This window comes from Rattus norvegicus, chromosome 1, assembly GCF_021556685.1.
Source record: "Rattus norvegicus strain SHRSP/BbbUtx chromosome 1, alternate assembly SHRSP_T2T, whole genome shotgun sequence".
Taxonomy (NCBI): domain Eukaryota; kingdom Metazoa; phylum Chordata; class Mammalia; order Rodentia; family Muridae; genus Rattus; species Rattus norvegicus.
This window is the reverse complement of record NC_141534.1, coordinates 248,796,417-248,822,221: the sequence shown is the minus strand read 5'-3', so window position 1 is coordinate 248,822,221 and position 25,805 is coordinate 248,796,417. Positions and strand designations below refer to the sequence as shown.

Here is a 25,805-nt window from a genome sequence, read left to right as displayed (position 1 = left end):
CTTTTATAGGAGCCAAATTACCAAAATATGCTATTACACCTGGCTATTTTTTAAATTGTGCTTTCTGAGGCTAGAACTTGGGATGCCAGGCACATAAGCATCTTAGTGACTGAGTTATCTATAGTGATCTTCAAATAGTCTGTAAATGCCCTTACAGAAGTAAGCCTAGCAAGACAAATATACAAAGGGATACAAGTTCATTGTTTCTTTAGGAATGGACCCAGTCTTTGCAGCCGGTTTAATATCAGGCCAGAGTGGAAGGAGTTTGTTCTAAATGTGTTCATCCAGCCTTACCTCTCTGAGTTTGGGGAATGGGAAGGAATAAGGGTGGGGCTCTTGTCTTCAGGATTTCTTTCATTTTTTTCAAATATGTATTACATGTTTATATATATAATATATATTTAGTATATATATTATACTAAATAGTATCTTAATGTTGATCCTATAAGAATTACTAAAATTACATTAGGAACTATTAAGCACTTTTATGATGGGACTGCTATTAAGTCCTTTCTGATGACAAAATCCGCAAAGAGAACTCTGCCAGTCTTCCTGTCATGAGTTAATTGCTTCTGAGATAGCAAGAAGGCATAGAGCATACAACATAGAGCACATTCCAAGAGGTTGTAAAACATTTAACCAAAGGTCATAGAGAGGAAACTAAGGATTTAATATAAGTTCAAGGACAGAAGATAAAATATTGACTGGGTTTATCTATGCAAAACCTCACTAATCACTTAGTCATAAAAGTTATGGTGTAGCACACTGTTGAGCTTGTGACAGATGACGAATGTTTAGCCAGGTAATTACTCTTAATAGTATGCATGTAAGCATGCTCTGCTGCAAACTTCTTATTCGATTTGTGGTTTGAATTTATGTGCAAACTTGTGAACTTTTAACCATGTGGTCATGTATTCCAAGAGATGTGTAAGTGCTGAGGGCAAAGAAAGGAGTCAGAACTCAAGAACTTTGAAGAAAAGGCATAGCACTGGGAGTAAAGAACTTTTTAGAGAAAACTATTTGAAGGAGAACTTTTGTAGAAACTTTCTGAAGAGCTTAGCAATAAAGGCTAAAATCACTTTTCAAAGTGTCCCTCTTTTCTTCCTGTGACTTCAACTAGAAGGCTGGAAGTTAGAGCCTGCACAGCTCCTGAGGGGAGATAGAACAAAGGCTACATTACTTGATGCCCTGTTGATAGGCTACAGGGGTTAATCGCCCAAGCTAGGGGATTTTAACCCTCAGAATGACCAGAAAATGTTTTTTTTAAAGAAGCTATCAGCAAGCATTCAGTATAGTTGGTGAGCTAGAATGTCCAGAGACCATCAGTCTTTAAAGCATCGACTCTGTGTCTGGCTTCAACCCATTCCAGGCCCGGTGCCTCCTGGCATTTTTTTTGTTTTAATCTCAGGTGTGGGCTAAGAGGCTGTTTTAGGGCAGATTATGGTTTACCTCCTGCACTAGCAGGGGTGTGATCGTTGCCAGTAGCACAGAGTTGGATTTGGAATTCTGGGGACTCTGGGGAAGGGGTAAATGTCAGAGCCCCAAGAGGGGTAGGGGGTGTTCATTCTGCGTTTAGCTTTCTCTTGCCCTTTTCTCAATTTTTAAAGCTGCATCTCTTCTTTGTACTTTTGGAAGAGCTGTTTGTTTTGTTCACTTAGAACCATGCTCACTGACCCATTCATTAGCTTTCCAACAGTAGATACTATTCGGGCAATCCACTCTGTCTCTAAGTAGCAGTTGATCTAATCACTTTCCCTCATGCGGACACCATGGCTGCACAACTTTTCTCTTTGTCCACTATTTTCCTTTCAGGAGTCTGTCATTGGCCAGATTGGGTTGCTTGACGAATATTCCTGCTATCAATTTTAGTTCCTTCCATGCGGTCTTTGGCCTTTGAGCTTGTAATCTGCCTATTGTATGGGAAAGCCTTTTCTGGCTCAGCTTTCACATCTCTACGCCACAAATTACGTACTAGCATGTCGCTCGATGAGAGAGGTCTGCTTCAACTGACATGGGGGAGTCTTCACTAGATGCCTTGCTGAAGGCCTGGGTAACTTCTGACTTTGTCGCTGATGAGAAGGAAAGCAGTGTCCTCTCAGGCATAATTCGCACTTTCATGGAGGCTACAATGAGGTAAGAATATTAAACGGCTTTATAAATGTTTCCTGTGGTGTACACAGGCTAGAGGGCTCACTGACAATTCCTCACTGCTCGAATGCTCTGCCCTTCAATCCATCAAAGGTGGAGAAAGTGCTCTTTGTAGCCTCACACCTTAAAGAAGGAACTAACAGTGCCAAGAAACTCCAGGCTTTCTCGCAAGCACTAAGTAATAGGAAATGAACTTAATGTGTGGAGCAGGCAGAGGGACATTTGGCTCCATCTCTCTCCTTAAAGAAAGGCGAAGCAGGAAATACATCGTCAAGAACAGCATAAGTAGAAAGGAGAAAAACCTGAAGACAAAGACATGTAGTGAGAAAATATTCGTCCACCCAGTTGCTCTTCCTGTTACAGAAGGAGCTCCTCCAAGGTGGGACTGCATCACACTCGTTTTCATGAGTCTTACCTACTTCTTGAAAAACTTAAATGGTACCCTATGCAGTTATGACTTAGAATGACCCATATGATGTTGTCACTTTTATAGATCAAAATGATAACAGCATCATATATTAAGTAAAGATGCAAAAGTTCCATTTGCCTGATCAACCATTACCTCATTGTCTCCCCACTCCTGCTCTCCCCTACAGCCCCACCTATGCATTTTAGGTTTGTATACTTCTTAAGATGCATGCCTTTCTCTTGAAAGACTCATTTTGGTTTTTGCTTGACCTTGAAAAGTTCTAGAGAGTTAGCACAGGTTGTAGCGGTCTCCTGTCCTGATAGTCTCCCTACCACTAAAGCTCTAAACTTAAATTCCCACTTTGTGTGATGGGCAAAAGGAGCTTCAGTCAAGCAAAGTGGGTATTCTTCAGCATGGTGCTCTATGGGTCTTTTTTCCCCTTTCCTCCTTTCTGGTTTGTGCGTCTTTCCTCTTCTCCCTCCTTCTTTCCTTGCTCCCTTCTTCCATCCTTTCCTGGTGAGATAGAGAGAACATTTTCTCCCATTCTATGGAAGGAGTCTGAGAGAAGCCACAAGCTTTCTGAGATTGGAGCACCCTAGCAAGGCGAGCACAGCACGCTTGTGCTTCATTCTCCTAGGGAGGCCATGGATCTTACAGCCTCGGAGACGCACGCTGATGCCGAGCATTAGACAGAGGCCCTGATGGGTGAGTTTCATATGCATCAAGGAGACCTCGGACTCAGTTGTCTTAGTTATTCTTGTATGGCTGCAAAGAGATAACCATGACCAAGGTAACTTATAATGGACAGAGTTTATTGGGCGCTTATATTGCAGAGGGTTAGAATTCATGAGCATTGTGGTATGGAACATGGTAGCAGCCAGGCAGCCATGGCTCTGAAGCATAGCTGAGAGCTTAGATCTCGACCCATAAGCATGAGGCCGAAAGAGCTAACTGGGACTAGTGTGGGCTTTTTGAAACTTCAAAGCCCATCCCCAGTGACACACTTTCTCCAACAAGGCCACACCTCCTAATCTTTCTCAAACAGTTCCACGAACTAGGGACCAAGTATTCAAATATACAAGCCTGTGGGGGTCATTCTCATTCTAACCACCACATGAGGTAATGGATATTCATTTCACGTTTTGTGGGCTTGTTTTATTTTATTTTCTTTTTCACTGCAGATAAACATTCTGCAAAACTAGACTCCATGATAAAAAATTACATAATGCTCATCCTGTGACACAGCCATCGTCACATCATATTATACCACTGACAGGGAGGGCATAGACTCATACGAGGTATTTAAGAAATCGCCATTGAATGAGTTGAGTTCATTGAATGAATAAATGAATGAATGAATGAAGATAATAAAACTGCAGCTCAACAACTGAGTTGATGTTTTTATAGTTCCATAAGGAATTAGTTCAATAATCACATCTCCCCTTCAAGATGCTGTGTCTGAGCTGTGCCTGGTTCTGCAGGTCTGTAATACCAGCTACTAGGGTATTTGAGGCAAGAGGATCATAAAAAATCAAGACACGTATAGTCTACAGAACAGGTTCAAGGCTATCCTGGGCATCTTAGTAAGATGCTGTCTTAAAATAAATACTACTACTAACAAATGGGGGTTCAGGGGTGCCACGCACTGGTAGGACACTTGCTTCCATGAGGCTCCAGATTTAGTGTCTAGTGTCACAAACTGTTTCTTCATCTCTAACATGGGTACATGTTTTATCTCTAATGTGTATTCTCCTTACAAATAACTCCCTGCCCCCAGTCTTAAATAGGTGGAAGAAGCGAGGAGAGATTCATGTGGTTCGTGTGGTTGAGATGTTTCCCTTCCCTACTGCGCCATTCAAGACGGGGTCATCCTTGGCTGCACAGATTGCCCTTCATACTAGATATTAATTGGGAGCAGCCCTTCCTTCCACCCACTGGGTGCTGGTAACAGTCCCATATTGTGACAAGCAAGCACAGCTTGTATTTCTTCACATTTCCTGGGAAACGGAATTGCCCTTTGTTAAGAATGACTGCTGTGTCCTGAATCACCCATTGAATAACGAAATATTTCAGTTATAAAATAGATTGTCCCTGTACTACATAGAGACTGCCTATGGCTACATCAGGTTTAAATGCATATAGAATCAGGACTTAAACAGTGGATATCAAGTTAAAGGACATTAGTCAGCCCCTAATTCTCCGTGAAGTGAGGGATGATATGGATAATAAAAGTTATTTCAGTTATGTTATTTCCCTACATAGATTGCTTTTCTAATTATATTCCACTTAGGCTAAAAATAGTAACCATAATCAATTTCCTGAGTTCATGCTGACAGGGAAGGTGGCAAGTGTGCATGAAGAGAAAGAATCTGAGCTCTTAAATTTTCATGAGCACTCATAAAATGGATGCTTTAACCTTGGATACCAAACTGAATTCATGAGCTCAAAACTAATGCTAGGACCATAGCTCAGCGGCAGAGTGTTCACCCACGTGCACAAGGCCTCTAGGTTTGATCTCAGCACTGCAGAAACCTCAATTAACCCAAATCAACCAAACAAGCTTTAAAAAAAAATCCCATCACCTATACTTACAAGTGAATCAGAGACTTGAGTCCCCGGAAAGTATGTCTTGAAATGGACTTGATATTGTTGTTTTCTATGAATCTGTAAGAGGCAACAACATCCTCATTTGGTCAGACAGCTATAGGCACCGAAAAGAACCTATCCTGAATCAAGGCTACAGGGGAGGGGGATTTTTCTTACTTACAAATATTCTAGGTGTGGAAGACCAATAAAAGCATCGTCACTGATCACATCAAAGGAGTTCGACGTGAATAACCTGCCCAGAGAGAGGTACACACAATGAGAACAGTTACACGCTCAGCTGCCCGATCTCCGCTGCTTTGGTCTCTCAGAGAAACAGGTGGAGGCTGACACGGGTAGGTCTGTGTTTTCTATAACAGCGTGGTTTATACAGAAAACCTTGGCAGCTTTTCTCACGCCTGAGTATCTCCTCCTGAAGTGCTCAATGAAGGGATGCTTGCAAGATCTTCTCTCCGGGTGAGGTGTCACAGGTCCTGGGAAGCATTTTGAGAGACAAGCAGAGGAGGTAGGCAGCAGACGTGACCAAATCAACATTTACATGGTCCTATAACAGAGACGCTGGCGGTCATTTTCATGGGAAAACATGTTCTAGAAACTTCTGGAATTGACTTTGAAAGGTCAAAATAATGATCTTTAGTCATTACTTAATGATTGACACTAGGAGTTTAATACTAGGAGTTGTAGGAAAAATGGACCTCCATTCTTATTGTGTTATAGCTCATAGCAGGTGCAGTGGACAGTGGTTATAAACAGCAAACACTTTCTTTAAAAAAAATTCAATAATTTGGAAACAGGACAGGCTGAAGATAGGAGCTGATGACACTTGGGAATCTGAGGCCATTTTATCACTAGACAATTTTTTTTTAAGTAGAGTGGGTTCCTGTTGACTTCTACGCTCAGTCTTTTTTTTATATTTGTTTATTTTATTTTTATGAGTACACCGTAGCTGTCTTTAGACACATCAGAAGAGAGCATCAGATCCCATTACAGATGGTTGTGAACCACCGTGTGGTTGCTGGGATTTGAACTCAGGACCTCTGGAAGAGCAGTCAGTGCTCTTACCTGCTGAGCCATCTCTCCAGCCCTTATTACTAAATAATTAAAAGAAACACATTTACTTGGACAAATTTATTAGCATTTTCAAAATTCACAGGGACCTGGCTTCAAAATCACCGAGAAAAAAGGGCATTAACCAATCCTATTGTGGCATTCACCACACCCTATTGGACCCTGTTGGAGAACTTAACAGTTTTCTAACTGAAACCTTAAAAACAGGTATTTTTGGCTAAATAATAGATTTGTGTGTCAGACAATTTAATAATAATATAGTAATGCTGTTAGTAAATCTTGTGATATTTTTACTTTGGAAAGGTAGTGGTTAAATGTAATTGCTAGTAACTAGCCAATTGACTTTCCCCCACCCCCCACCCCCACCCCCCACCCCCCACCCCCCACCCCTCGAGCCTGTTAATGGAGGAGATTAGGCCTGGAGATTTTTACTTTCTGAGGTAGTTTGAAATGAGTAATTTACTGAATAGAATAATCAAGGGAGGGTTCGACATGAACTGAGTAGGGGCTGGTAAGCGAAGCCAAAGGGTGGGAACACAGGTGTGTGAATTTTACTTCCGCTCTATTTTTCCAGAGACTTGAGCCTTTCCCATAAAAGAATGGAGGCAGAGAAGGAGCCAGCCAAATGAAGTAACCTCTTCTGTTTCTTCCCAAGCTACCAATCCTGGAATGGTGTTGAAGTTCACTTCTAATCCCTCTTTCCTTCTTACGTCATAGCTTTTTTTACTCAAGTAATTCACTAGGTCCCGAAAAGCCAAGAGCAACTAATCAAATGCACATTACAGCCTGTGCTTATTAAAATGAAGGTCCAAGGTTCATGACTTCCATCACAACTCTGGTAATTGTCTCTTCTCGTTTTATGGTTTTGGAAAGCAACACGATGCTCAGCCTTACGCCTAGGTAAGCTGACACCCAAAGGCTTGAGCAGCCTACAGGGCTTTGCTTCTCTCCTTCAGGGCAGCAATAAGGACAGAGAGAGTAGAATTCAGTGGCGACAGATACAGAGAAGTGCTTCTCTGGCTCAGTGTTTTGCAGACTGCCCTGTGGTACACCTGGGAATTCAGCATCCCACACTCCCAAGTTGCCGGAAGAAATAGCTTTCATCCTTTAGCCAGAGCGAGACAGGCTGGGAAGTGGATACCAGCGAACATCCCTTGCCTATGGATGTCACAGAGATGAAAGATGGGATTTCTTCTAAACTTTGGCTGTCCTCTTCAGTACTTATCCCTAGAACTAGTGAGAGTAACCATTCCATTGTAAATATTGAACAAATATTGGTCGAACAAAGAGACATTCACTTTGCATCATATTCCGGTCACTGCTAGGTTAGGATACTGAATGCAGTCTTAAAGCAAGGACCTGCCTTTATTGGTTTTTGCATCCCCAATTCTATTCCAGTTCCTGGTTTTGAGAAAAAAAAACATGTTTGCTGAACTAAATTTCAAAGACTAAAATCTCTGGCTGAAACTATAACTACAAGGCTGAACTATAACTATATTCTAAGGAAAGGAGTCAGAACGCGATGAGGGGAATTCTACATGATTAACGTAGAAAAAAAAAAACCCAGCCGAACAAGTCTATGCAGGCAGACATCAGCACCGTGGCTTTTCCTGGAGGGTAGTTCTAACTGATCTAAGTGATCACAGGGATTGTCTCTAGGGTGATAACGGTTGGCTTCTTAACCTGGGTGCTGGACACAAGGATGCGTATTTGTAAACAAACACCATTGAGAAGTACTATCCTTGCGATGGTGTCCTTCTCTTTGTGTATAAGTACACTCCAATTAATTTCTTTCCTTACAGGGCTGGAGAGACTGTTCAGCAGTTAAGGCTGTTCTTCCAGAAGATCCCAGTTCAATTCCCAGCACCCACCTGGCAGCTAACCACCGTCTGTAGCTCTAGTTCTGAGGGTCTGGCTCTCCTCACACAGACATATGTGCAGGCAAAACACCAAGGACATAAAATAAAAATACATTGTTTCAAATTTTGTTATACAAGCTAGAAGTAAAATTCCTTTCGGTGAGCTAGTAATGAATACCATAGCTTTCTAATTCTAAATTTGATAGTGGTTTCTATGAACATGGGGTTGTAACATGTATTCTAAATATACCTGAGTGGCTTTTAGCATTTTAGCATTCAATATAACAATTTTAGTAACTAATGTAACCTTGAAAAGACTCATGAATCAATCATATTCTATAAAGAAAAACTCAAATCTTTTATTTTTATAGTGTTAGCAATACATTTTATTTCAATAATATGATGTGTGATTAAATCAGATATAGCAAGTATTCTTCAGTCTCTGTCAAGGGAACTAGGACCCACCCTAGCACATGTTCATACAGTCCTGTGGCAGAGCAGAGTGGTTCTTTTATTTTACATAACCTCTGTGGTCCTCTCCATGGATTTTAAGGACAAGAAAGACTTAGTTTTTCCCTCAGTGTAGCCAATCCCTAGATTGGACAGCAGTCGGTGATCCAAATGGCCTGGCTCGGTAAAGTAGTATTGGGTAGGCAATAATACTCCTCCTCCTTTTTTGGAACTGACAACTGAAACACTAAGCCTGCTGAGGAGGGAAAAGAGAGCCCTTGGATCGATGACAAGAAGGGTGTTCGAGGACCACACATGGATTGACCACGTATGGAGCCCTCACAAAGGGAAGAGTGTTGAAGGCGCGTGGGCGAGATGCCTGGAACTGTGTTAGATCCTACCAGCGCTTTTCAATCTCGGATGCACTTAGAATCACCCAAGGAGCCTAAAAATACTGACAACTCCTTCCCACTCTCAAGGATTCTGGTTAAATTCTGCACTTGGAGTGTGGCCCAAGCTATTTCAGCGCTGTCTGGGTGGATGCACGCAGTCAGGGTGCACGGGGAGAAGCTTCCGGGTCAGTTGTGATACCCCCTGCACTGATGGTCACCAAGAATCCTCTGATCCTTGCAGTCAGTGGTTGCTCAGAGGGGCTGTGGGTTTCCCTGTCCCCAAAAATGCACATAATGAGAGCCTGTAATAATATAAGCCGATGGGACAGACATCACAATAGCAGTATCGTGTCATGGTGGCATCTGTGGGGACCAGTGTGCTGTCTACATGGCCTGGTTAGACTGAGCAGAGATCCGAGGTCTGTGCAGACTTGCTAGGAGATATCCCAGTGTGTAGAGGTCATGTATGGTTTGCCTCTGTCTGAGTCCCATAAGACCTCCGAGGTCTCTGCTACTTCCTCTCTTCCCAAGGAAGGAAGAAACGAGGCATTTTCCCACTAGTTTCGGTGGACGTACATCAGGGATACGCCTTGACCTCTCTATGTCTCCTCAAGGGATAAGCATTTTTTTTTTAATATTTGGTGAAACAAGCTGTGGGAGGAGTGGGGAGGTTTTTTCTTGTTTTGTTATTTATTTATTTATTTATTTATTTATTTATTTATTTATTTATTTATTTATTTATTTATAAACCAAGGGAGTGTATGTTTCCTTACCAGGAGGAAGATTTAGAAAGACTGCATACATCAACTACCAATTCCGGGCAGGTACTGGTAATTGTTGCCTTCAAAATACTCTACACTTCTTAACCCCCTGTTGGAGCATCTTATGTGGGCTTTAGAACAATGTTGTGTAGGTGGTAGGACTAGTATTGCTATCTGTTTGACGGGAGGACAGCAAGGTCCAAAGAACTACTCATGACTTTGCTAAAAATCATGAGGTCCAAAACCCCTTTGTCCAACCCCTTTTCCTCATACTGGGTGGCTTCTCAGCACGGGGGCCTGTATGACATAATAAAACCCCCAGTATTCTGATAAACGGTCACCACACTGCTCAGTTCACATAGGCTTACAAGGCGTGCTTAAATGATCGATGTAAATAATTTCAGTTACATCAAGATGTTATATCAATCTATATTTTTAAAGTAGAACACTTAAATGCAGTTTTTGAATGCAGTTCGCATATTACATAAATGTCCCACAGAAGTTCAGGAGAATAGAGAAAAAATTTACAAAGTAGAGAACACTGTTATCATACTATCCAGAGATATATACTGATACGCATACACAAAACACATATCACATACATGATATCTGCATGTGTATGTTTATCAAATTAGCAGAAGCTGTGGATTGTTCTGTGTCTTTTTTTTTTCCTCCCTTTTCTGTTTCGGGATTTGGGGGAATGATGGGGCGTCTCACATTGCAGTTCACACTGGGCTAGAATTTTCTTTGTACCCAGACTGGCTTTGAACCTGTGATCCTTGCCCGGCAGCTTCCCAAGGACTAGGGTTACAGGTGTGCTGAGCGCCCAGCTTGCTGTGTGCTCTTTCCACTTCTTCATTTCATCATGAACATTCTTCCATGGTGATGTTTTAATAATACAGTTTAGCGGATGACTGCGTTTCGTGTCGTGGTATATTATGATGTAGTTATATTATATTATATTATATTATATTATATTATATATTACAGGTATATTATAATGTAGTATATTATACTGTACTATAATGAGCATTCCGATTTTTACTACCTACTGTAACCACCTTTGGATACAAACGCCTTTCCTGCCTCTATTTCCCAGGATGGACTTACATATTTCTACTGTTGGATGTTTTTAAGTGCCTGGCTTTTATGCTATCCTTGTGAATCAACACATCTGACTCTGAGTAGGGGAAGATCTACTTCCTCTTCACCAACACCCAGTCTATCACTTTATCCCTATGAAGTCATGGCTTCTTTGGCTCACTTGGGGCTTAGTCCCATGATGTAAAGTAGGTCACTTCCTTGGTTCTTCCCTAAACATCATTCTGCTTCTTGTTAGTAATTAAAGGACTTCTAACTTGTGAGTGTGCTCTTTCCAAATGGCTGCCGTTTAATACTAGTTTTTCCCCCTCCCAATAGTGACATTTTGGACTTATTTGTCATACCCACTCCTTCTTAATGCATTGTTTTATTTTTTTCTTTATTATTTTCTTCTACTATCCTCCTGGGTACTTATTGAGTTTAAGACTCAATCATATTTTATTCTTTTAGTATAGACATGAGGACATGCAGAAGTATGGCTTTGCCACTGTGTAAAATATAGTCAAATTTTGATTTATAATAAGCTTTAAATTGCATATTTTATTTAAGCATTACTTAGAATATTTTTTCTTTCTCCTTCCTTTTTCTTTTCTTTCCTTCCTTCCTTCCTTTCTTTCTTCCTTTCTTTCTCTCATGACAAGGTCTTACTCTATAACCCTGGGCGGCCAAGAACTCACAATGATCCAGGTGCCCCTGCCTCCTTAATATTATGATTATAATTATATAAAATTATAATATAATGTGTGAGCATATGCCACTACATATAATTTGGAAATTTGGAATATTTTTGAAACTACATGAAAAAATCTTCCATAACTTTATTGACAATATACACCATGGCCAAAGGCTATGACTTTATATATTACATACTGATCCCACCCATGCTGTAATTTTTTCTTCCACTTGCCTGTATATGGTTGCCTATAGGGTTAAGGCATAGTTCTTTTTGAGACACTTTAGTCCCATGGCCATAAGGTTAGTGTGTGTGTGTGTGTGTGTGTGTGTGTGTGCATGTGTGTGTGTGTGTCTGTGTGTGTATGTCTGTGTGTGTCTGTGTGTGTGTATGTCTGTGTGTGTGTCTGTGTGTGTGTGTGCGCGCGCGTGTGTGTGCATGTGTGTGTATGCATGTGTGTGTGCATGTGTGTGTGTGTCTGCATGTGTGTGCGTGTGTGTGTGTCTGTGTAGGTGGGGAGGAGTGGTCTTGGTTGGATGAAAGCTAAGATCAGCTTTCAAAAGGAGACGTGTAGGCAACACGGTTACCAGGGAACTTAGGTTAAAATAGAACCTGGGCTCGCTCAGCAGCAGAGAAGTGAATGAGGGGGCAGAGGACCTAAGAAGAAAGGTCTGGCTATATGAATTCAAGGCTAAGGCTGTCGTAGGTGGACAAACCAGACACAAGGTCCATTCAGAGAGACGACAGGTCAGGCATATGAGCCCAGAAACAGTTTCTTCCTCCAAAGGCCAAGAAAGGAACACCACGAAGGATCACAAAACTTAGGTCTTGATTGCCACCTAGCCTTAAATCCTCTCTGGGCACTAATGCACGCACGCACTTCTCTTAAAAGTGCGTTAAAAGTGGAAGGGGCCACTTTTAACTGTAAAGACATGAATCTAGGTTTGTGGTGTTGTTGGCATGCAAGCTGGGATGAAGGTCTGTCTGCAGATGGCAAAATATGGCAGAGTGTAACGTCTGCTGAGAAAAATCACGCTGCTCACTTGGCCCCGTGCCAGGACCCCTGGCCCTAACAACATCCTCAGACCCTCTGTACCACCTGAACATCAGAACTGACCCCAGCCCGTGAACGGCACCTCCATTCTTTTTTTTTCTTTTCTTTTTTTTTTTTTTTTTTCCGGAGCTGGGGACCGAACCCAGGGCCTTGCGCTCCATTCTTTCACCTACAGCACGTTCTCCTGACAACAGAGGAGGGATGGTTGAGGAAAAAGGACCAGCGGTGGCATCCGGCTGTCACCTAGAGTCTGCCATGGATGGGTTATGGAATACGGAATCTGTCTTCAAAGCTTGTGCCTGCCACTTACGATTGTATGTTAATACATTGAGTAGGCGAAGATGTTCCTGCTCTGCTAAAACAGGAATTACAATGACAAAAAGAACTCCCTGGATGAGCCTCCGGAATCCTTTGAGAGGATGCAGATAAGCTTGTTTCCAGTGTTCCTGACAGGAATTATCTGCACAGAAGAAAACACTAGCAGTGGGAGAACACTGAGGTCCAGGGGCGCCATTTCTGCCAGATAGCTCTGGTGAGTCTGGTCCAGGCTCTCTGGCATCCAGCAGCAGCGTGTGAAAACGCACAGCACATAACTGGGTTCCTCTGGGTCTGTGTCTGTGTGTACTCTATCTGCATTAAGGAGAACAAACCAGACACAGCCATCGCAAGGTGTGGCAGCATCGCTGGAGGGACTTGTCACTGTGTTTAGAACCTTGCTTAACCATTTCAGACCGTCCGGCTGATAGTGATGTTCGTTATCCAAAAGAAGGGGGCCGGCTGAAGACTGCCTGACAATGAGCCGGTGATTCACATCAGCCAAGCGCGCATGTTCTGAGTGCCATGAGCCATGTGAATAATTCACATTCGAATATTTTTAGATGGGCTCTCACGACGGAGAATGTTAAAGTAGGAAGCATTGCTGAAGAGCGAATTATTCGACAGTTATTTTTGACTCTCATCCTTGGGAATTATTTTCAATGTAATTCGGAGAATCCTTAAGGAGTCTGCCACCTTTGCAGTAAGGATTGGGTGCAAAGAACCTTAATTTACTTCTACATAACCAAGGGGGAGGTGCTCTAGGGATATGAAGTCTAAATTCTGCTTTTGACAGACGAAGAAACTGAGGCTGGCAGAGGGTGAACAATGTGACTTTTTCTTTTCCTTCCTTCCTTCCTTCCTTCCTGCCTTCCTTCCTTCCTTCCTTCCATCTTCCCTCCCTCCCTCCTTCCCTCCCTCCCTTCCTTCCTTTCTTCCTGCCTTCCTTCCTCCCTTCCTTCTCCCCTCCCTTCCTTCCTTCCTTCCTTCCTTCCTTCCTTCCTTCCTTCCTTCTTTCCTTCCTTCCTTCCTTCCTCCTTCCCTCCCTCACTCCCTTCCTTCTTTCCTTCTTTCCTTCCTTCCTTTTTTAAAATTTGTCACAGGTGGGCCAGAATTAGAATATAGATTTCATATCTGTAAGCGCCCCCTGGGCATGAGCCCTCCCCTTTATTATACAGTGCCATCTCAGGATTATCAAAATGCTTTCTTTCTAGAAACCGACATAGCAGGCAGCTCCCCCTCTCTGTGTTTATCTGAAGTCATCTGGTATCTCCCTGGAACACCACAGAGACGTGGTATAGCTGGCATTCTGGGTGATTGTCCCAAAGGGACTGGTTAATGCTCAGGACAACAGCCAGCTTCCTCCCCTTGGTCCCACCAGCTCTGCCCGTTAGCCACAAACCAGAATGGCTGACCTGTATTTCCCAAGCAGTATCCCTTCATGTTCAGACTTTTCAGCGATTGAGAGAGAGAGAGGCACATGAGGAAGAAAAGGCAGCTACGTTTAGGGCAAGTGGGTTGAGGAAATTAATCGGGCTTTTTAGCTCTGTGTGTCCTTTTGTCCCTTAGAGACTCTTCAAAGGGCAATTAAACACGAGGTTTCTCAATCTAATTGGTAGCAGGACCCCTCAGTCACTGAGATCAACCCGTATGGAGTGTCTCACAGAATGGTTCCAGGGCAGTGCTGGTTCAGCCACAAAGTAAACAACAATGAGAAAAGTCACTTTGGTTAAAAACCAAAGAGAACATTCCAGCTCTGGAGACTTTCACCTGATCACTGAACTGCAAGTCTTTATCTACTTCCTGGGAGAGGAGCATCTACTTGGAGGTCCCTAAGGAAAAGGCAGGCTTATACCAAGCTGCTTGACCAGGTGGATAGCCTTATGGTGAGGCACGACTCTTTAACAAAACCATTTTGAGTCATTCCTTTATGGAGCAGATGGCTTCATTTCTCCTTTAGAATCGTGGATATGGCCTGTCGCCATGTCTTGCCATCACGGCTCTTTAGAATGGTAGTTCTCAACCTATAGGTCACAATCCATTGAGAGATCAAATGATCCTTTCACAGGGGTCACCTAAGACCACCAGAAAACACATGCTTAGATTACAATTCATAACAGTAGCAGAATTTCAGCCATGAAGTAGCAGTGAGAGTAATATTATGGCTTGGGGGGGGGGGAGGTCACCACAGTTTGAGGAACTGTATTAAAGGACTTCAGCATTAGGAATGTTGGGACCCTCTGCTTTAGAACAAAGTGAGGTCTAATTAAGAAAGCTCATAAGTAAGCTTTGTGTGTGGACAAAGATGTCCCATAGAACCCATACTCTAGGGGAGGTTGGGAAGAGTGGAACAACTTTAATTACAGAGTCTTTTCTACGCCAAGGTGTGCCAGGAGCAGCCAAGCAAGGAAGGAACATGCAGTTGCTCTCACTGGGGCACCCAACTCTATCCTTGCAAGATAACTGTTCCTCTGGACGCAGGTTTAGAGAGCACCACGGTACAACAGGACTCTGAAGGAAGGAAGGCCCTTTTCTTTTACTATTTTGCCTCCCCCCCCCCGCCCCCCGTCAGCTTGTCTGTCTCTCTTTTCAAACAAGGAGGCCAGGGCTTACCCATACAAATGAAGGTGAAACCTAGGGATACTAGGAAGTCCTTGCCAGCGATCCTGCCACTTTTTTCAGAGAGCCTTTGAAACTCCCTTTCAGTCATTGTCCCCAGGAAGCAGGGCACATTTCCCCTGAATAACCTCGTTAATGGCAAAGGTTGACTTGCTAGACGGGACTTGATTTGGAGAATAAGACTATACAAAAGTCAAACTCGCCCAAGATTATGCATGTCAGAAGGAAGTAAACAGAAATGGTTAGCAAGAAGGGCAAAGGTTTCAAGGCCAGTTCCACCACTTCTGCTGCTTCCACTGCTTAACAGGCACGAGGGTGCTACCTGGCCCTCTGAGGACTCAGCACTTCCTCTGTACTTAGTTCTTAGTACTTCCTCTCTGTACTTGGTACTTCCTCTGGAAAAAAAATTGAATATACCTGGGAAGGTCACAATAATGATATAAAAATGGAAATATTTATAGTGAGCAGCACCAGACACTATAAAAGTAACCAATGCCTCTTGCCAAAGCTTGGCTGGTTTTCTTGTGTGGCCGGTAAACCTTCAGTAGGAGTTCTCAAAGGAGAGTAGAGAAAGTTAGCTGTGGAAGCCTGGGCTGAGTCCACGGCTCCTCGTGAGGAAATCTCTCAGACTTATTTGTAGTTGTACAGTTTAGCTTCTCGTTTTCAGAGATTCCTTCAATGATTTTTAAAGTGTGTGTATACAACTCTGTGTGTGTGTGTGTGTGTGTGTGTGTGTGTGTATGTGTGTGTGTGTAGTATATGCACATAGAGGTCAGAGGTTGATACTGGGTGTCTTCCTCCATTGTTCCCCCATTCATCATTCATCATCTATCTATCTATCTATCTATCTATCTATCTATCTATCTATCTATCTATCTATCTATATCTGCCTGCCTGTCTATCTGTCTGTCTTCTATCTATCTATCTATCTATCTATCTATCTATCTATCTATCTATCTATCTATCTATATCTGCCTGTCTGTCTGTCTATCTATCTATCTATCTATCTATCTATCTATCTATCTATCTATCTATCTATCGATTCTTTCACTGAATTTGGGGGCTCACAGATTAGTTGGTCAGCAAATTCCAAAGATCCTCCTGTTCCTTCCTTCCTAGCCTATGAGCCACCATGCCTGGAAATTTTATTGGGTGCTGAGGTTTGAACTCAGGGCCTCATGCTTGAGTGGCGGGTAGTTTTTAGACTGAGCCACCTCCCCAGCACTGAGTTTATTGCTTTTCAATTGCACTTTACATATGCAAACACCCACCATCTTACTATGTAAGTGGGTCCAACAATTCCTTTTGGATCATAGACCTAGGAGATTGGTATTAAATACAGTTTCTTTTCATCCACCCCACAGAAGGCCTAGTTAGGCGCCATTCCACTTATTTAGGGGATTAGGAACTGTATTATTTGCTTTGGTTTATTTTTGATAGAGATGCTGGGGACCAAACCCAGGGCATCATAAAAGCAGTTCATTAGCATTTTTAACAATAACTGTAGAGACAATTCTATATTGTGGGTTCTTTTGATTACCAATCTAATTTGCTCTCTTACGAGAGTTGATATAATAATTTTTATCTGTTTCTTTAACAAAGTGATTTTCTGTCTTATAGTATTCATAGATTAGGATAGAATAGATGTGTTTTAAAATATATTTTTGTTATTTTCTTTTTATAGATGCATTTATTTTATGCATATGAGTAAGTGGGTCCACCATGTGTGTGCAGTCTCTACAGAGGTCAGAAGAAGGTGTTGGATGCCCTGGAACTGGAGGTACAGACAGAGGTAAACAGCTATGTGGGTTCTGGGAACTGAGCGTAGGTCCTCTGCAAGAGCAGGTCCCCTAACCACTGAGCCATCTTCCCAAGTCTGTAGAATAGAGGAAGCCTTAAATATTAGTGAGAAAATCCCCTAATGTCAACTCAGTGTGTTTTTTTGTCACGGTCCTGCTTAAATTATATCCCCAGATTTCTGTTTCCCCAAAGAGTTAGGAGGATAATGACCTTGTGCTCATCCATTAGCAATAATCGACAAGGATGTCACTCAGGTAAGTTGAGTCTTCCCCAGTTGCCCATCGCTTCCGCTTCCTGTTGTCTCATGCTCAACTGCCTTCTTTATGTATCTCACCACCCCAACTAGTACTTGACTTTTAAAGCCAGAACCTACTCTTCCTTTGGTGTTTTATGCTTATAGGATTTGAGGTCCAGCACCATTTTGCACTCTGTTTGATGTTACACAGTCCATTTATGGTCATATTGGATTTTAGACTTTTTTTTGTTTTTTCTATTTATTTATTTTATTTATATGAGTACACTATAGCTGTCTTCAGACACACCAGAAGGGACATTAGATCCCATTACAGATGGTTGTGAAGCCACCATGTGGTTGCTGGGATTTGAACTCAGGACCTCTGGAAGAGCAGTCAGTGCTCTTAACCGCTGAGCCATCTCTCCAGCCCCCAGATTTTAGACTCTTATGTCTAAGTTCTAGTCACATGCTGCCATGAGACTGCTCATCTGAAGACTGGCCCAGGTTAGTTATTTTAAGCAAAATCTGACGTGTTTTATAAACTGTGGTAGTGGTTATTCATGAGGTAGAAGTGAGAGGGGTAAACATTTTTTTAGGGATAAATAATTCATATTTCCAATAAAAAAATACTTGAAAGCAAGATTTCTCAGCAGGTCCTCATAGAGACTTGTGTATAGGGCCACAGAACCTTAAATCTGGGGTTGTAGACAAGCTCAGATTGTATAAGCAGACACTAGTGTAATGCTATGATAGGTCCAATTTAAAAAAAAATCAACCACTGTGATAAATCCAGCATTCACTCATTTAAAGGAACGGTATCTTTACTGCTATCCAGTGCACTAAGTTCTCTTACGTATTTCCCACTTCATAGGCATAGATGTCAATGCTTGGCTCGATTTACCCTAAATCACACAACTAATGAGCATCAGAGGGGAAACTGGTACTCAAGAGAATCTGACCACAAAGCTATTAACACTTGCCACATTGCCAGCTCTCCAGGAGGCAGAGGTGACTCCCCAGCTCACACGGAAAAGCTCCTGCAACCATTCTGCTGCCCATGTTAACCACACCCTCACCACCAGCTGGCACTGCCATCACCACCTATCGGCCAAACATCAGTTCTTCTGATTGCACGTCATCAGGGTCACCTGATACATTACAATGCATCCAGGAACAACCAAAATACAATCCACCTGTCTGTCATCGATCACCACCTGCCTGGAGCTGCCATGCTGGGGTGAAGTGACAACAGGCCAGTCACTTTTGTGTCCCTCAAGAAGCCAGTCTTTGTGCCTGCTACATGGTGGGATATTCGAACTCATTCACTGCAGTGAAAATATCTTGCTTTAGTTTCGAGACTGCTTGCAACTACACAATAAATACTTATCTGTTTTTCTTCTCCTCCCTTGGTCCCCAATAGACACTGGTTTTAACTAAGCAGACGCAAGTAAGCAAGGAAATGATGCATTCACTATTGTCTCATCCTAATGCTTCTCTACTGGTTCTGTTCTGTGCCACAGGGTGGACAGACTGCTTACCCTTCACAGAAGAGTCAAACTAAGAGCCTAGGAAGCGAAATGCGAAGCAAGGATGGGGAAGGTGTGGGGCTAAAGATAAAGTGGGTGCCAGGTAGAGTTAGATGTGTCCCTTCTAAGTGCTGGCAATCTTTTTCAGAGAATTTTGAGTATCTCTTTGCATTTGTAGTGTGTGTGTGTGTGGGGGGGGGAGGGGCGTGTAGGTCACTTTCTGATGACTCGCCACTTTCCGGTACTCTACCCCACTAATTTATGTGAGATTGGGGTGAAAGGCTGAACATTTGACCAAGATACCATAACAAAATGCTTTACTAGAAGTCTATGGCTATGGTGATCAGCATCAAGAAATACGTAGGAAGCAAAGTTTGACCTTTTACATCCCAAGGCTCGTCCCTAGGCTATGACTCACTTCTGACCCTACATATCAGACATGGATCAGACAGAAGCACAACTAAGTAACAAACTTCAGGAAGCCTTAGCAGCAGCATCTAGAATATGAGATACCAGGCTAAGGAGGAGGCACCCCATTCTCACGAGTGTCCCTGGTGTATACAGGGTGGGAGAGGCTAGGGTTAGTGTTGTGGTTGATAGTCCGGAATAAACAGGAAAGAGCCAAGCACTATTAACACCAGCTCTGGTACTCTGACTTTCTCTCCTTTCCTAGGAACCATTAAAAGCTTCCAAGCACTTGGGTGGCACCGGGACAGCTATTGTTTCAAAGAAGGTAACACTAATGTGGAGGGTTCTTACGGAAAGTCCCTCAGGCAGGGACAGGTCTGGGTGAAGAGGAAGAGTCAGATTCTCAGGTTGCTGGGAAGGGCACTTCCCAGGTGAAAGTGAATCATGGGAGGTGAGGCAGGTCACCATCGGGCTTCTGGTCCAAATCACTGGAAGAGTAAACCATGCTTTTACTGAAAGCACTCCTCATCTAAAGGTAATTTACACAGATTTAAGAATCCGTGTAATTGGGCTGGCAATGAATTGGCAGAATGCTTTCAAAGTATGCACGAAGCCCTGGGTTTGATCCCAACAGCACATAACAGGGTTTGGTGGCTGGGGGTGGGGGTGCATGGCTTTAATCCCAGCACTTGGGACATGAAGACAGGAGTATTACAAGTTCAAGACTGTCCTTGCTAGATTGAAGAGCCTGGAGCACTAAGACACTGTCTCAAAAACAAAAATGGACCTATAGATTTTAGGGGAAAAGAGAAATTTGGGGGCAGGGGCAGGGAGCCTAATAGAGCATCTGCTGGACATAAACCAAGACTTACTCATCAACATATAACCAGTTATGGGGTTGGGGATTTAGCTCAGTGGTAGAGCACTTGCCTAGCAAGCGCAAGGCCCTGGGTTCGATCCTCAGCTCCGGGTGGGGGCCTTGGTGGGGGTTGAAAAGAAAGAAATCGTCCTCATACCCTTGAAGCTGACTGGTAGAGTTGAGTTGTTCAACATTGCCACATTCTGTTCCTCTTACTTAGAGTAGAGAACCAGTGGGTTTTTTTTTAAAACATTTTATTTATTTATTATATATTATGATTACACTGTCGATATCTTCAGACACACCAGAAGAGGGCATCAGACTCATTTCAGATGGTTGTGAGCCACCATGTGGTTGCTGGGATTTGAACTCAGGACCTTGGGAAGAGCAGTCGGTGCTCTTAACCACTGAGCCATCTCTCCAGCCCGAACCAGTGGTTTTTACAGGGAGAGATCAGCTGTGGGTATTTCTCTGAACAAATAAGACAGCAAAAGTCCTAATGAAGAACTGTGCTAAGAATAAACTGATTTCTTACACACGCCGTTTGCTTTTCTATTTGAGTTTTGACTCCTTGTGGACTATGTAATTATGTGTCAACTGTGCATTAATTTTGTTAAGTGCTATTTTCCCTATATCAAAGGTAAATTTTATGTTTCATCCAAGGTCAAATCTCACTTTAAAAAAAAAGTGGGGTTGGGGATTTAGCTCAGTGGTAGAGCGCTTGCCTAGCAAGCGCAAGGCCCTGGGTTTGGTCCCCAGCTCTGAAAAAAAGAAGAAAAAAGTGGATATTTTTTTTCCTGGTCTTATTGAATTTGTATAGTTTTTTGTTATGTATTTGAGAGTTATACTAAGAACTACTTCTGACATTCACTGCCACCAAATAGGTGTGTCTTAGGAGTTGAAGAGACTTAATTCATTAAAGTGTCGTGAACAAGTGGCAACATGGCCACATTTTTTTTCTCTCTTAAATCTGAGTCCTCTCATCGTGAGCCCGCATCACTGGGGATTCCGGGCTGCAGTTGGGAAGGGTCTGGGCCGTTATGTGCGAAAACACATTTCTCCAAATTGCATTCACTGAATGTACCACTCCAGCACAGAGAGCAAGCAGGGATACGTAACCACGCTCATTGGTTATGCTTCAAATTGGCCCTGTGAAAAACATGAAGGAAAATGACATTTGCTGGGGAACGTCTCTTTTTTCCCCATAAGGGGATTGTTTTGTGTGGCTGATCTGATCGATTTATTTTTTAAGTAGTTTTGCCAATTTTTTAAAAAGATTTATTTACTCATTTTCTATATACAAGTACTCTGTCATTCTCTTCAGACACACCAGCAGAGGGCATCAGATCCCATTACAGATGGTTGTGAGCCACCATGTGGTTGCTGGGAATTGAACTCAGAACCTCTGGAAGAGCAGTCGGTGCTTTAAACCGCTGAGCCATCTCTCCAGCTCAGATCTGATTGATTTTTATTGGATCAGTTTAATTTTTCTCTCTTCTCAGGTAGAGTGTGGGTTTTATTTTTCCTGTTCTTCAACACAGTCTGCCACACAGCCTGCCACAGTCCTCATCATCCCTCTCAGCTTAGGGAAGTCTGAAGAAGCACTTGGGACCGTGGCCATAATATCAGGTTGTAACAGTAGGTGACAGGAATGGAACACCTCATCACAGACCCCTCCTTTTTCTTTCTTTTAATCCAGGCTGGCTTCAAACTCTAGACCCTCCTGCCTCAGACCTCTCAAGTACTACTATGATTGCAGGGGTGCGCCACACCTAACTGGAACCAGGCTTTCCGTATTCTATCCAAACAAAGAAGCCTTCAACAAAGATCAAGCAGAATTGATCCCAAGTTGTTCTCTTCACAGATACATAATGGACCCATAGATCCAGGGTCTAGAATTCATCGCCAGTCCCCCGCAATGCTGGTGGCACCTTGGTCCAATGGCAGGATGATAGCAGGTAGCCCAGCAGTACTGTCCACAGGGCACTTTCTGTCTGCAATTATAGCCTGCCAGAGCCATTTATTTCCTTGCTTGGTGAAAATGTTTTCATTTGAATTTCTCTTGAGCACTTGGAGAAGCAGAGAACAACGGGCAGGTTGCGTGGGAAACAAAGTCCTTAAAAACATGGTCCTGGAGCCCATGGCCAAACTTGGATTTTTGATGATTTTGCATAAAATCAGTATTTCAAATCTACTCTGCTGAGGTCGGCTGAGATGAGGTCTTGAAGGACACACAGGACAGAACTCCTGGCTCCTTTGTTACTTCTGAAACATGAACTGCTTTTAGCAATAAGGGCTGGAATGTTCCATAGGAACTCGGAGCATGGGACAGAGGGATATGACACACACTCGGTGTGGGCTATTTAAAACCAGGCCCTTGGCTTCCCTCTGTGATTCTAAATACGTGAAACCACATTGCCCTGCAGCAGCCGGTAACTATTTCTATGACACTGCCCAGCATCTGTGCTCAGAGTGGCTGGGTCCACCCAACAAAAAGAAAGTAGCACATAGTCCAGGTTTCCAGTGTCCAGCTAACGTCCACCTAGTGTCAGATCGAGAGGGCGCTGGGGGAGTGAGAGGTCTTGAAAGTTAAGGACCGATCTATTGAACTATCTATCTCAGGTGCCTTAGCACGTTTTTTAAAAAAGTCCATTTTAAACAAGCCATTTATACGACTAATGAATAGTGTAAGCAAAACTGATCGTTTTCTCAGGATGAGCACAGCCTACAGAATGATCCCAGACTTACAGACATTGCTCCTCTCTGAATCGTAAAACCTGTTTTAATTTTTTTTTTCTTTGACGTGTTACCGCTTCCCTTCATCGAACGGATAAACAACCCCTTAGGTATTGTGTACTTAATTGCCAACCGACCAAAGGCGTTAGCCAGGGAGTGACAATAATGAGCCTTGTTATATAATGTCAAAACACCTTGACCAAGTTTGTAAATGCAATCGGTCAGTCCAGCTTTTAGGATTTCTGACAGACTGTATCAAGTAACTTTATGCGTTTTTATCTTGACGTCAAGAATTAAAGCTTCAGCCTTTATAAAACATGTAAGACTTTGCCACATCCAATACACCACATCTTGAACTCGATCCAAGGCTGCGTGTTCACACCTTTGATCCCGGCAGTGGGGACGAAAAGGGAGGAATATCAGAAGCTGAGGGGCCAGCAGAGCTCTTGGCAGGGTCAGCCAGCATGAACTATGTGAGACCCTTTCATATATATATATATATATATATATATATATATATATATATATATATATATATATATCTGATCACAAGACTTCAAAAATATGTCTTATCATTTCCATTTTGAAGATAAGGGGAGAGGAGGGAGAGCTGGTCTGAACGAGACCATGTGAGACCACGTGGATGAGATTAGTGGGGTGAGATTTGAACACAACACTCTCAAATTTCAAATTCACAGTGTTTGCCTATCTATAAATGATCTCAACACAATGGCTAAGCATGGATGGCAAGGAAACATATAAATCTAGAAAGCAAAGAAATAAAAACTTGGATCTTAATCTTAAGATACCTCAAGTTACATATATTGACAGTTGACTGTGTCTGTCTTGGAAATGTCTATCTGCTGACCTACGATTGATGCTGGAACAGGGGAGACCCCTTGACTCTCGTGTGGTTAAGAACCCATTAAGAACTAGACTCCCATTGCCAAACATGACACATCAGAACAAATTATACATATTTCATTATCCTGTGGAGCGGTCTGATTTCCTAGTCCAGTGCTATTTTTGAATATTTTTCAGGCATGGACTGAATATGTGGTTCCCTTGTGGCCATCTCAAAACATAGAACAGGGAGTATTTGCTTTATTAATATCATCTTTCCCTCGCTGCGAGGGGACAAGTTATAAATTAGAGGAGATTAGAAAGCAGTCTCTTGAGAATTAGTATTTTAAGAAATTACCTAGAAAGAACCAAGGGTGGTTTTTTTTTTTTCTCTTTCTCCCCGCATGGTAACTCACACAGAGGAGCAGTCTGCCCCAGATCCCCGCAAGACAACATCTTGAGCGCATATGTGATTCTGGGCTCTGTATTGACAAACCCAAGAACTCCAGCGCAAAATAACCGGAGTTCCCAAGTTAAAAATGAAAGTAAGATTATCAAAATTAGTATTCCTATTGCATCGTCCCAACAACTTCATAAACAGTCGTTAAACTAGATAGCATTACAGGTTAGTTAATTTACCCATGCAAGGATCAACCTTCATGGTGGATGCGAAGTTACAAATAACCCATCTATCTATCTCCCGCTTTACCAATGTTCTCGCCCCTTTCAGAAGCATCATCACATTCAACAGAAACAATACGAAGCTCATATTTTACTAGAAGGCTTATCCAAATACATGCCATATCAAAAATAGTCAGGATATAAATGTTTCTCACAAGAGCTGCAGCGATGGTGTGAACAAGAAACTCCCTTCTGAGATTTCAGTAAAACCAGATCTCACAAAGGATCTGAAAGAAAACAAAACACACACACACACACAAAAACAAACACACACACACACAAAGAGACACACACACAGAGAACAGAGCTTACGTTAATCCGATTTACCATAGCGGTTGCTATATTATCACACTATTTTACAGGGTATGATCCTGTTCCTTCCCCGGCGAAGCAAGAGAGAGACGAGCCTGCTCCAGGTGCCTCGGGAGAATGTCCAGGGTGGGGGGCTAGCTAAGCATGTTCCCTGGGAGCTTACCAAAACCACAGATTTTAAACACAGCAAAAATGTCACTGCTATCAAATGGTCAAGCATGCAAGAGGACTCTGTCTCACGGGGCTCTGTGCCCCTCTCAGAATAAACACAAACCCCCAAATCCACCAGCTGGAATTCTTTAAATTGTAAATTAGATATCAAAATGCTTACGGGCCTTACAGTGAGATAACATCAGGAGGAACGGTGCGTGGAATGGATCTCGCATTCTCACATAAAGCGTTATCTTTGCTACAAGTACACACAGCAGGGCATTTTGGCTTCGCTGGTTTCTTCCCCTCAGTCAGCAAAACCACAGAAAAGAGGCATAGGAAATAGGCAATTCTTTTCAGGGGAATGCAGGCATTTCCCATCCTTCTGATGCTTTCTGATTCCATGCAGTCGAGAGAATATCCCCACACATGAACAAGGGCTTCTGGAATTCAGCTGCTGGTTGTCTCGCTCTAAGAACAGGTCACATAGGAGTTCCACCCTTCTCTGCTTCTGTATCTGCTCTTTCAAAACAGGGACCTCCAGCTGATTCGTGAGCTGTTCCTCGTTCAGGCAGCGCACTGCTGGGGGAAGAGACCTGCGAGGTGCTGAGATGGGAGCGAGCCAACTGCTGGAGGAAGAGAGCCGACTCACTTCACAGAAAACACTGAGCACTGAGCACGGACCGGTCTTCGAAGGCTAGCGAAGTGATGTAACAGAAAATAAACAGCTTTCTGCTTTCACCGGGAGGCCCTTTAATTGTTACCAAAAATAGGACGGCATTATGTCTTATTAGTGGGTGGG

The 25,805-nt window shown here is 42.8% G+C and overlaps 1 protein-coding gene and 1 long non-coding RNA gene across 3 annotated transcripts in view; one reads left to right on the top strand and one right to left on the bottom strand.

Moving 5' to 3' along the window:
- Positions 1 to 25,515, bottom strand: part of Lgi1 (leucine-rich, glioma inactivated 1) — a 41,356-nt gene extending 15,841 nt beyond the window's left edge. Inside the window, exons 1-4 of the mRNA NM_145769.4 lie at positions 25,194 to 25,515; positions 24,697 to 24,768; positions 5,325 to 5,396; positions 5,150 to 5,221 (exon numbers count right to left, since the gene is read on the bottom strand). Of these exons, the coding sequence (NP_665712.1) occupies positions 5,150 to 5,221; positions 5,325 to 5,396; positions 24,697 to 24,768; positions 25,194 to 25,408 (431 nt within the window). The 5' untranslated portion in view covers positions 25,409 to 25,515. The remainder of the gene's footprint in view (positions 1 to 5,149; positions 5,222 to 5,324; positions 5,397 to 24,696; positions 24,769 to 25,193) is intronic.
- On the top strand, positions 9,324 to 18,892 carry LOC120100027 (uncharacterized). 2 transcript variants are annotated; one of them, XR_015653275.1, is made up of 4 exons: positions 9,324 to 9,349; positions 9,707 to 9,754; positions 17,138 to 17,245; positions 18,360 to 18,892. It is a non-coding gene; the product is annotated as an uncharacterized LOC120100027 (long non-coding RNA). The 2 variants fall into 2 exon arrangements; XR_015653270.1 differs by lacking the exon at positions 9,324 to 9,349 and having other exon boundaries at positions 9,684 to 9,754; positions 18,360 to 18,890.
- Positions 25,516 to 25,805: the final 290 nt, after the last annotated feature.